Genomic DNA, 12151 nt, shown 5'->3' with positions numbered 1-12151 from the left:
AGGAGGAATAACATTGTTGTGGGAAGCATATTAGAGTCTCCACATAAAAACTGGTTGGAGTCTGATGAGAATGTCAGAAAAATTATCCCAGAAAAGCTACAGGTGGATCATAGGAAGATTGAGGTGGAGCCACCACCCACCCAAAGGTCTAGAAAACATGTAACCAAACCAGTTGACAGACACAGGCCAACAGTGGTCATGTTCTTGAGGTTTAAGGACAAAATGTCTCTCTTCTGTTCTGGAGAGAGCCAATAACTTGAGAGGATCCAACCTTTTCCTCAACCAGGACTTCTCTGAAGCTGTGTGTCAGAGACAGAAAGAAGCTATCCCAGCTAGGAAAGCTGCCAGAGAGCTTGGGAACATTGCTTACATCTGCTACGACAGGCTCATCGTCCACCCTCCTTCCCAAAAGCTTGGGAGGAATGAGAGAGCCAAGCTTCTGGGTCAATAGCTTCAGCCCCACATAACACAACAAAGTGTGGTGCCAGGACAACAATCTCTCCCTCAACGTCAGCAAGTCAAAGGAGCTGATCGTGGACTACGGGAAACGGAGGGCCGAACACACCCTGAACCACAACAACAGGGCTGAAGTGGAGCAGATTGACAGCTTCAAGTTCCAAGATTTGTCCCTCAGATTCTCAAAAGGTTCAACTGCTGCACCACTGAAAACATCTTGACCGGCTACGTCACTGCTTTGGTATGGCAACTGCTCGGCATCTGATCGCAAGGCGCTACAGAGGGTAGTGCGTACGGCCCAGTACACCACTACTGGGGATGAGCTCCCTGGCATCCAAGACCTCTAACACTGGGCGATGTCAGAGGAAGACCCTAAAAACTGTCAAAAGACTCCAGCCACCCAAGTCATAGACTGTCCTCTCTGCACAGCCAGCGATACCGATGCACCAAGTCTGGAACCAACAGGATCCTGAACAGCTTCTACCTCCATGACACAAAAGACTGCTGAATAGTTAGTTAAAAAGGTAACCAATAGTTACCCGGTCTATCTGCGTTCACCCTTTTTGCACTAACTTTTTTTGACTGATCACATACGCTGCTGTTGCTGTTTATTATCTATCCTGTTGACTAGTCACTTTAACCCTACCTATATGGACACACACTGCCTTTGGAAAGTATTCAGACCCCTTGGCTTTTTCCACATGTTGTTACGTTACAGCCTTATTCTAAAATGGATTAAATCGTTTTTTTCCCCACATCAATCTACACACAATAACCCATAATGACAAAGCAAAAACAGGTTTTTAGACATTTTTGCTCATATATATATATATATATACACTGCTCAAAAAAATAAAGGGAACACTTAAACAACACAATGTAACTCCAAGTCAATCACACTTCTGTGAAATCAAACTGTCCACTTAGGAAGCAACACTGATTGACAATAAATTTCACATGCTATTGTGCAAATGGAATAGACAACAGGTGGAAATTATAGGCAATTAACAAGACACCCCCAATAAAGGAGTGGTTCTGCAGGTGGGGACCACAGACCACTACTCAGTTCCTATGCTTCCTGGCTGATGTTTTGGTCACTTTTGAATGCTGGCGGTGCTTTCACTCTAGTGGTAGCATGAGACGGAGTCTACAACCCACACAAGTGGCTCAGGTAGTGCAGCTCATCCAGGATGGCACATCAATGCGAGCTGTGGCAAGAAGGTCTGCTGTATCTGTCAGCGTAGTGTCCAGGGCATGGAGGCGCTACCAGGAGACAGGCCAGTACATCAGGAGACGTGGAGGAGGTCGTAGGAGGGCAACAACCCAGCAGCAAGACCGCTACCTCCGCCTTTGTGCAAGGAGGAGCAGGAGGAGCACTGCCAAAGCCCTGCAAAATGACCTCCAGCAGGCCACAAATGTGCATGTTACTGCTCAAACGGTCAGAAACAGACTCCATGAGGGTGGTATGAGGGCCCGACGTCCACAGGTGGGGGTAGTGCTTACAGCCCAACACCGTGCAGGACGTTTGGCATTTGCCAGAGAACACCAAGATTGGCAAATTCGCCACTGGCGCCCTGTGCTCTTCACAGATGAAAGCAGGTTCACACTGAGCACGTGACAGACGTGACAGAGTCTGGAGACGCCGTGGAGAACGTTCTGCTGCCTGCAACATCCTCCAGCATGACCGGTTTGGCGGTGGGTCAGTCATGGTGTGGGGTGGCATTTCTTTGGGGGGCCGCACAGCCCTCCATGTGCTCGCCAGAGGTAGCCTGACTGCCATTAGGTACCGAGATGAGATCCTCAGACCCCTTGTGAGACCATATGCTGGTGCGGTTGGCCCTGGGTTCCTCCTAATGCAAGACAATGCTAGACCTCATGTGGCTGGAGTGTGTCAGCAGTTCCTGCAAGAGGAAGGCATTGATGCTATGGACTGGCCCGCCCGTTCCCCAGACCTGAATCCAATTGAGCACATCTGGGACATCATGTCTCGCTCCATCCACCAACGCCACGTTGCACCACAGACTGTCCAGGAGTTGGCAGATGCTTTAGTCCAGGTCTGGGAGGAGATCCCTCAGGAGACCATCCGCCACCTCATCAGGAGCATGCCCAGGCGTTGTAGGGAGGTCATACAGGCACGTGGAGGCCACACACACTACTGAGTCTCATTTTGACTTGTTTTAAGGACATTACATCAAAGTTGGATCAGTCTGTAGTGTGGTTTTCCACTTTAATTTTGAGTGTGACTCCAAATCCAGACCTCCATGGGTTGAGAAATTGGATTTCCATTGATTATATTTGTGTGATTTTGTTGTCAGCACATTCAACTATGTAAAGAAAAAAGTATTTAATAAGATTATTTATTTATTTAATTCAGATCTAGGATGTGTTGTTTAAGTGTTCCCTTTATTTTTTTGAGCAGTACATATATATTACCTTTAACATTTTTTTTTTAAAACAACTCATGGAACAGCAGGGATTGTGACACACACAAGCACACCACACTTACACACTCTAACACACACATTACCTTCCTTGTATATTAGTGTACCAGTGTTTTGTTAATTGTCATGTTTTGTGTTTTTTTGTGGAACCCCAGGAAGAGTAGCTGCCGCTTCTCCAAAAGCTAATGGGGATCCAAATAAACAAATAACTCAATGTTCCCTCTATATAACTATGTGTTACCTGTAGGAGGTGTGCCCTCTATATAACTCTATGGGTTACCTGCAGGAGGTGTGCCCTCTATATAACTCTATGGGTTACCTGCAGAAGGAGTACCCTTTATATAACTCTATGGGTACATGCAGGAGAAGTACCCTCTATATAACTCTATGGGTTACATGCAGGAAGTGTGCCCTCTATATAACTCTATGGGTTACATGCAGGAAGTGTGCCCTCTATATAACTCTATGGGTTACCTGCAGAAGTTGTTCCCTCTATATACCTCTATGGGTTACCTGCAGAAGGTGGAAGGCCCATTCGTGGATACTCTGGATCCTGTTGCTACGGAGATCAAGGGTTCGTAACCACGTGTACTCTCTCAGATCGTCCTCAGCAACCGTGGTGATGTCGTTGAAGGAGAGGTCGAGGGTTACGACCTCGGTGACGGTTACCGTGGGAACGTGTCGGTAGTTCCGGGAGGAGCAGTCGCAGAAGAGACGCTCGTCACATCGATCACACGTTGACCTCTTCTCAACCTCTGGGGTTGAACTTTGACCCTGAGAGAAGAAGAGGAGGACCAGCATGGCCAGAGACTCCATTCTGAAAAAGAAAGGAAAAAGAGAGAAAAAGAGAGGAAGAGAGAGAGACAAAAAGAGAGAGACTGAAGGAGAGAGAGAGAAAGAGAAAAATGAAGAAAAAGAGATTGTTTAAGGTAGAAGATGTCTACTTTCATTCTGACATACCAACTATGTGGATGAGGATCTATACTCATAAGTGTTAGTGAGCTCAATCAAATGAAATCAAACCATCTTGAACCTGATCGTCTTAGACATTTTAAAGTGTTAACAGCTGATGTCATTCAGAGTGTGTCCCAAATGACACCATATTCCATAAACAGACATAGTGCGCTACTTTTGACCAGGGACCATAGGAAAATTCAGACCTGAGTTGCGTGTGCACATATGTGACTTGTTTCAGGAAACTAGGCGTATGTCGCGTGTCACGTCTTCACAGGAGAGACATTTCAACATAAACTTTGTTTTTTAAATGAAAATGTTTTGTTTTTTTGGGGGCACATGTGAACTTTCATGTGCCTTAATAAACAAACGTGTATGCCATCTGTAAATACGAATAAAACTGTTAAATTACGAGCTTGGTTGGATTTGCCACAGAAAAAGGGAGCAACCTTCCCGCTAGCCATGATTGGCTGAGATAATGAGTGGGCTGGACATGCCAAGAGATGAGTTCGGATTGGTCTGCCATGTAACCTTCCCGCTAGCCATGATTGGCTGACATAATGAGTGGGCTGGACATGCCAAGAGATGAGTTCGGATTGGTCTGCCATCTAACCTTCCCGCTAGCCATGATTGGCTGAGATAATGAGTGGGCTGGACATGCCGAGAGATGAGTTCAGATTGGTCTGCCATGTAGCACGCTTCTGTCTATTTGAGCTGATCAGTATGTGTAGATCATCCTGTCGAACAGCTTTTGAAAGATATCACATAGTAGAATATATCACGTAGTAGAATATATCACATAGTAGAATATATCACATAGTAGAATATATCACGTAGTAGAATATATCACATAGTAGAATATATCACATAGTAGAATATATCACGTAGTAGAATATATCACGTAGTAGAATATATCACATAGTAGAATATATCACATAGTAGAATATATCACATAGTAGAATATATCACGTAGTAGAATATATCACATAGTAGAACTGCATCAGTGTTGCTCTCCACTTTCTGGAGGACCGAGTTTTGAAATCAGTGGAATTAGAGTATACATTTAATTTTTTTACATTTTAGTAATTTAGCAGACGCTCTTATCCAGAGTGACTTACTGTAGTGAATGCACACATTTCATACAATCCATTTTTATTTTATTATTATTATTATTATTTTTTTTTTTGTACTGGCCCCCCGTGGGAATCAAACCCACAACCCATTGCACACACCATACTCTACCAACTGAGCCACAGGGAAGGCAGTATGATTGCTAAGTGGATGGAGAAACCACCTGTTTCTGGATTACATCTTCAAACTAAGGGCAACCATGGCATCCGTGACCGACAGAGGGAGAAGCGTCCATCCATGATGTATACGGGTAAGAGAGTCTAGCTAGATACATTTTCAGATATTACACCTTTCTAATGTTCACAGAAAGTCGTTTTCATTTCAAGTTAAAGTGTACTGTTAGCTAGCTAGCTGGTGTTAGCTGCTAGGCTCGCTAGCTAACGCTACGTGTATGCTCTTATTATTCGTATCTCAGAGCCATTTGCTTTACTAGTTATTAGCCTAATGTTAGCTAGCTATCATTGAACCTGGTTGGTTAGCTACCTGCAGATTCATGGAGGGTAGTAACGTTATGAGTTGGGATTATGGTTTAACTAGCTACATGTCTAAACAAAAGACTCCACTATGCAAGTAACCATTTCAATACAATGTTCATGATGTCACTGCGACAAATGTCGATAGATGTAGCTGGTAAATTCGCTCTGGCTATTGTTGTATATTGTTGCTATTGTTATACCTGCCAGCCTCTACACTCTAACCACTAGGCTACCTGCCGCCCATACACTCTAACCACTAGACTACCTGCCGCCCCTACACTCTAACCACTAGGCTACCTGCCGCCCCTACGCTCTAACCACTAGGCTACCTGCCGCCCCTACACTCTAACCACTAGGCTACCTGCCGCCTCTACGCTCTAACCACTAGGCTACCTGCCGCCCCTACGCTCTAACCACTAGGCTACCTGCCGCCCCTACGCTCTAACCACTAGACTACCTGCAACCCCTACACTCTAACCACTAGGCTACCTGCCGCCCCTACACTCTAACCACTAGGCTACCTGCAACCCCTACACTCTAACCACTAGACTACCTGCCGCCTCTACGCTCTAACCACTAGGCTACCCTGCCGCCCCTCCACTCTAACCACTAGGCTACCTGCCACCTCTACGCTCTAACCACTAGACTACCTGCCGCCCCTACGCTCTAACCACTAGGCTACCTGCCGCCCCTACACTCTAACCACTAGGCTACCTGCCTGCCCTACACTCTAACCACTAGGCTACCTGCCTCCCCTACACTCTAACCACTAGACTACCTGCCTCCCCTACACTCTAACCACTAGACTACCTGCCCCCCTACACTCTAACCACTAGGCTACCTGCCGCCTCAGAATTAGGTAGGTTTAGTCTGAGCTGTTCAAAGTTTCAACACAGTACCTGTTTGTGTATCAGATATGACCTATCCTAACTGCCATTGGTAATAGAACAATGACTATGTGTTAACAGAAACATGTATGTGCCCCTGTGACAATAATTTTGGACCCCCTTGTGGCCCCCATAAATGTGAAGTATGAAATAATTTTTACATAACACATTTTTTGCTATTGTTCTTTTTTTTTTTACATCCGTTATTAGACAGTGGCAAAGCGGAACACTAATTTAACCCAGACATTTTCTAGAGGGACGACTTTAGGATGCAACACAGCAGTATCGTACCACATGCAAAACGATATGACAACAATAACGTCTAATGTAACTGGCCCCTCCCTCTAACAGTACAACTGGCCCCAGCTTGGCCCCCCCTCCCCCCCTAACAGTACAACTGGCCCCAGCTTGGCCTCCCCAGTTGAAAGGGTCTTGAACAGCCACTGCCACTGCCTCCAGCATCTCACCGTACATCTGCCTGTAGTTATTGATCTCAACCTGCTGGAGGTTTTGTTTTGTTGTGAACGAGTGGAGAGGAAACAGCTGCAGGCAAGGTTCTGACAGATGGGTGTGTCTTGGTGGTGGCAAGGACACACCCATGAAAACACCCTCATCAAACCACACCCCCAAGCCAACTCCCGTTTGGCTTCTGTCATGGCCGCCAGCATTTCTTGAGGAGCGAGACAACAACAAAAATGCGGTTCCCCTTTAAGATCTGCAGAGCCGATGCTCCAGTTTGAAGGATAGATGTTGAAAGAGCTGTTTTAGCCGTCCCTCTTTAAGTTTGTCAATACAAAACCTTTTATTTTGTGTCTCCCTGTTTGGGTTGCTCAACATTTTATTCTCACTTCCAAATCTAAATTGGGTTTTCTTGTAGTTTGTTATCAGGCGAATTTAGTGGCTGTTCATGGGGGGGATGTTTTAAGAACCTAATCGAGGGTACCCAGCCACTACCCAGTCAGTAGACACCCACTTCCTGAACCCATTTTAAAACTCAACCTGTTTCGTTCTGGTTATCAGTGGCTTATTTGTTAGTTCCCTTTTCTGTTGAGCGACGATTGGTTGGTTGGTTGGTTGGTTGGTTGGTTGGTTGGTTGGTTGGTTGGTTGGTTGGTTACATAACAACACACATAGTTAAAACAGATAATATAGTTTTGAACAAAACAGATTTGTGTACGTCTGAGGAAGGCAGTGTGGTTTAGATGTGTAAACAGCTTTTCAACAGAAAACATTTGTTCAGTAACACTTTATTTGGATAGGGTTAGGTTAAGGGTTAAGGTTAGGGTTAGTGTTAGGGTTAGGTTAAGGGTTAGGGTTAGGTTAAGGGTTAAGTTAAGGGTTAGGATAAGGGTTAGGGTTAAGGGTAGGGGTAGGGTTTATGTGGATAGTCCGCCTGTAGATGCTGTACAGACTATCAGTGACATTTCGCCTAACCCTAACCCTAACCCTATCTACTAACCCTAACCCTAACCTTATCTACTAACCCTAACCCTATCTACTAACCCTAAGCCTAACCCTATCTACTAACCCTAACCCTATCTACTAACCCTAACCCTATCTACTAACCCTAACCCTAACCACTAACCCTAACCCTATCTACTAACCCTAACCCTAACCACTAACCCTAACCCTAACCCTAACTCTAACTCTAACCCTTAACTTAACCCTAAATTTCACCCTAACCTTAACCTTAACCCTAACCCTTATCCTAACCCTAACCTTAACCCTAACCTTAACCTTAGCAAGCTTATCAACAGAGTTTGTTGATAGTATGACCATCTGTAGATCATAGATGGACTATCCAAATAACATGTGACCCGTTCCAGGAAGCTAGGTGTACGTCGCACGTAACTACTTCACAGGAGAGGCATTGGAACGTAAATTAAAAAAAATTGTATAAAAATTTGTTTTTGGGCTGAAATGCCTTCTGGAACGTTCATGTGCCTTAATAACAAACTTGTATGCCATCTGTAAATACAAAATACAATTGTTAAATTGTTCTACTTGCACATTCATCTTCTGCACATTCTACCATTCCAGTGTTTAATTGCTATATTGTAATTACTTCGCCACCATGGCCTCTTTATTGCCTTACCTCTCTTACCCTACCTCATTTGCATATGCTGTATATAGATTTTCTTCAACTGTATTATTGACTGTATGTTTGTTTTACTCCATGTGTAACTCTGTGTTGTTATATGTGTTGAACTGCTTTGCTTTATCTGGGCCAGGTCGCAGTTGCAAATGAGAACTTGTTCTCAACTAGCCTACCTGGTTAAATAAAGGACTTGTTCTCAACTGGCCTACCTGGTTAAATAAAGGACTTGTTCTCAACTAGCCTACCTGGTTAAATAAAGGACTTGTTCTCAACTAGCCTACCTGGTTAAATAAAGGACTTGTTCTCAACTGGCCACCTGGTTAAATAAAGGACTTGTTCTCAACTGGCCTACCTGGTTAAATAAAGGACTTGTTCTCAACTAGCCTACCTGGTTAAATAAAGGACTTGTTCTCAACTAGCCTACCTGGTTAAATAAAGGACTTGTTCTCAACTAGCCTACCTGGTTAAATAAAGGACTTGTTCTCAACTGGCCACCTGGTTAAATAAAGGTGAAATAAATAAAAAAGTTAAACATTTACAAGCCTAGTTGGTTTAGCCTCGGAAAAAGAGAGGAACCTTCCCGCTAGCCATGATTGGCTGAGATAATGTATGGGCTGGACATGAGAGAGAGAGAGATGAGTTGGGATTGGTCTGTCATGTAACACGCTTCTGTCTAAAACATGAGCTGCTCAGTAGGTGTAGATCATTCTTGCTGACGCAGTTTAAAAGAAAGAAAGATATAACGTTAGCCATGGAGAACTGCAAAAAGTGTTGCTACTGCTCTTAACAACATTGATGCCCTGAATTTAACAGTTTCTATCAACAAAAATCAGTGGGAAGAAGTTGTAACTGGACCCACCTTTCTGCACACGATCAGTGTGAACCGAAGTGACTTAAAACACAACGGGTCAAACAAGCTGTAGCTACGAACACAAATCGCAAAACAACACGGGACGTCTTACGTCTAGTTAAAAGGGGTTCCAGTCTGTCGTAAAAGTGTTCATCCACGTTAACGGATTAAAAAGTCTAGCTACATTTTCAGATATTATATATTTCAAATGTTTTCATCGCAAGTTAAAGCGTACTATTAGCTAGCTAGCAAAACGTTAGCTTGCTGGCTCTGCTAGCTAACATTATGTGTATGATCTGTGTAGTAATATTATTTGTATCTCAGACAGCCATTTGCATTGTTAGTTATAGCCTAATCTTAGCTACCTAACTAACATTGAACGTAGTCGGTTAGCTTTAGCTTCCTGCAGATTCATACTACAGCATTGTTGTTGACTAGCTATGAAAAAATTAGTTTTTACTGTACGCGTTGGAATTATGGTTCATTGTTTAACTAGTTAGCTACATGTCTAAACAAAAGACTCCACTTTGTCAGATGATTACATGGCCCATCAAGTTAGCCAGGTGTATCTGGTGGTGATTACAGCCATCTATTGTATTTCATGAACATGTCTAGACAATAGTGACCCATTCACTTAGATCAGTGCTTCTCAATTATTTTCTGTTACGCCCCCCCTAGGAAGAAGTAAACATTTTGCGCCCCCCCCAACTCTCCGCCGCGACTGTAAATAGTATCATTTTTCTATAAAATTGTTATAAGTACACTTCTGCATAACATTGTATCCTTATTAACATTAAAGAAAACAAAAAAATAAAGAAATATAGATCAACTTACAACAAAGAATTGTTTTTTAGTCTGTAAGAGAAAAGACTTAAAGTGCATCAATTTGCCTGAAATTGAAGAAAAAAAAATTCAAGCCTTATTTAAACTGGAAACATTTTTGACCATTTGATACTGAAAAATAAAATAAAATATAATCAATAAATAATAATACATTCTAATTGATCAGCAAAATTAACTCAGGAGCACAATATATGAAACACTTTGACCGATAAAACAAAAATGAATAAAACAATTTGTGCTGATTTTTTGTAATCAAAATGAGGAAGTCAGGATTAATGGCTACAATGAGCACGTTTTGCAGAGCACAGCTTTTCCAAGCGGGGTTTGAAGCATGATACTGCAACTCTCAGCTCCTGCTCAATGTTTAGCTGGGACCTGTACTTGGTCTTCAGTGCAGCAACAGCAGAGAAGCCAGTCTCACAAAGATAAGATGTTGCAAAAGGAAGAAAAATGCCCAATGCCCTAAGAGTGGATACTGCCTCTCTACACTCAGCCAGAATTCACTCAGTGTCTGTGATGTGAACCTCAGTCTGAATGTGGAGTCAGACGTCATATCAATGAACTGGTCCTCCTCTGCAGAGCTGAAACCAGTTGGAGCTGGTGCATTGAAAGGATCTCTCACCCAGTCATATTGGGAACTGTTTTCAGGGAAGTACTTTTTAAAGAATCCCATCAGTGATGAAATATGCAGGAAGCAGTCCAGCATTTTGAATAGCTCTTCAGCTGTGGCTCTGTCTCTGACATATTTACAAAAAAGTAGATCCTCACACAGGGAGTTTGTCATGTCAAAACGTACATAAGCGATAAACAGTCTTTGTTGCTGTCAGTTGCTTCATCGAACTGTAAGGCAAAACGTTTGTCTTTGAGTTTATCTACCAGCTGTTCTTTAATATCGTTAGCAATGTCATTTATACGTCTGGCGACAGTGTCATTGGACAAAGGGATAGTTTTTATTTTTGCAGCACTTGCGTCATCCAGCATGACAGAGACCATGTCTAATGCTGCAGGCAGTATCAGCTCCTCTGCTATGGAGTGGGTTTTTTTGCACTGAGCAATTTGGTACGCCACCTTATATGATGCTAACAGTGCTCGCTGGTTTACATTCACAAAGCGGGACGATTGTTGACAATATTCGGCACGTTTTCGCTGAAAAAACTCAAGCGGCTTATCAGCGTGATTGGGGTGTAATGTCTTTAAGTGACGCCTTAATTTATTTGGCTTCACGCTGTCCGCTGCCAACATTTTTAGACACAGTAAACATACCGGTCTTTCCTCGTCTCCCACCGTAGTCACAGTGAAGCCAAGCGCTACATACGCTTCGTCATATTTCCTCGTCTTAGCTTTCAGGAGACTTACGTTTGTCTCATTATCTCCGTCTCTCTCCGCCTTTCTTCTCATCCCTGTTAAATATGTTTCCATGGTGTCTCTTAAGGGTTTGTTATCTGCACTTCATATCTCCTGCTCTGTGCTGTGTGCTCTTGTTCGGTGCAAAAAAACCCTACTCCCTGTGGCAAAAAAAAAGCATGTTCCCCGGGGTCACACGCGCCCCCCCTGGCATCGCTCCGAGCCCCCCCAGGGAGGCGCGCCCCACTATTTGAGAAGGACTGACTTAGATAGATGTAGCTGGTGGGATGGTTATAGAATTTATTTCACATGACCCATCAATTTAGACAAGTGTATCCGGTTAAGCATCATCTATTAATTATAAAATATTTATAAAATATTTTTATCCGGGCACTTTCTATATTTTATATTGCTACGACGCAAATATGCATGTAACCATTTCACTGTAACGCTTACACCTTCTGTATCCTGTGCATGTGACAAATCAACTTAGATTTTATTTGAATATATGTGTGTGTTTACCGGAGACGGTAATGTGAAGAACAACATGACCTGCACCTAAGTCAGATTAGGATATAGGTCAAGAGCAAGATAGTGTATTTTTACCTGGAGTTCTCCCTTATTGTAACCTTCTACTTTAACCACTTTTAGTCTTAATCTTTGTTACAAGT

The 12151-nt window shown here is 43.2% G+C and overlaps 1 protein-coding gene across 2 annotated transcripts in view; it reads right to left on the bottom strand.

Moving 5' to 3' along the window:
* Nucleotides 1-12151, bottom strand: part of tlr2 (toll-like receptor 2) — a 30317-nt gene that overhangs the window by 17828 nt on the left and 338 nt on the right. Inside the window, exon 2 of one of the 2 annotated variants that reach the window (XM_029759694.1) lies at nt 3411-3775. In XM_029759694.1, the coding sequence (XP_029615554.1) occupies nt 3411-3713 (303 nt within the window). In that variant the 5' untranslated portion in view covers nt 3714-3775. The remainder of the gene's footprint in view (nt 1-3410; nt 3776-12151) is intronic. The other variant, XM_029759695.1, reaches the window with a different exon arrangement.

Source organism: Salmo trutta, chromosome 8 (assembly GCF_901001165.1).
Source record: "Salmo trutta chromosome 8, fSalTru1.1, whole genome shotgun sequence".
In the NCBI taxonomy this organism is placed as follows: Eukaryota; Metazoa; Chordata; class Actinopteri; order Salmoniformes; family Salmonidae; genus Salmo; species Salmo trutta.
The sequence above is the reverse complement of the archived record's forward strand: the minus strand, read 5'-3'. Positions and strand labels throughout refer to the sequence as shown.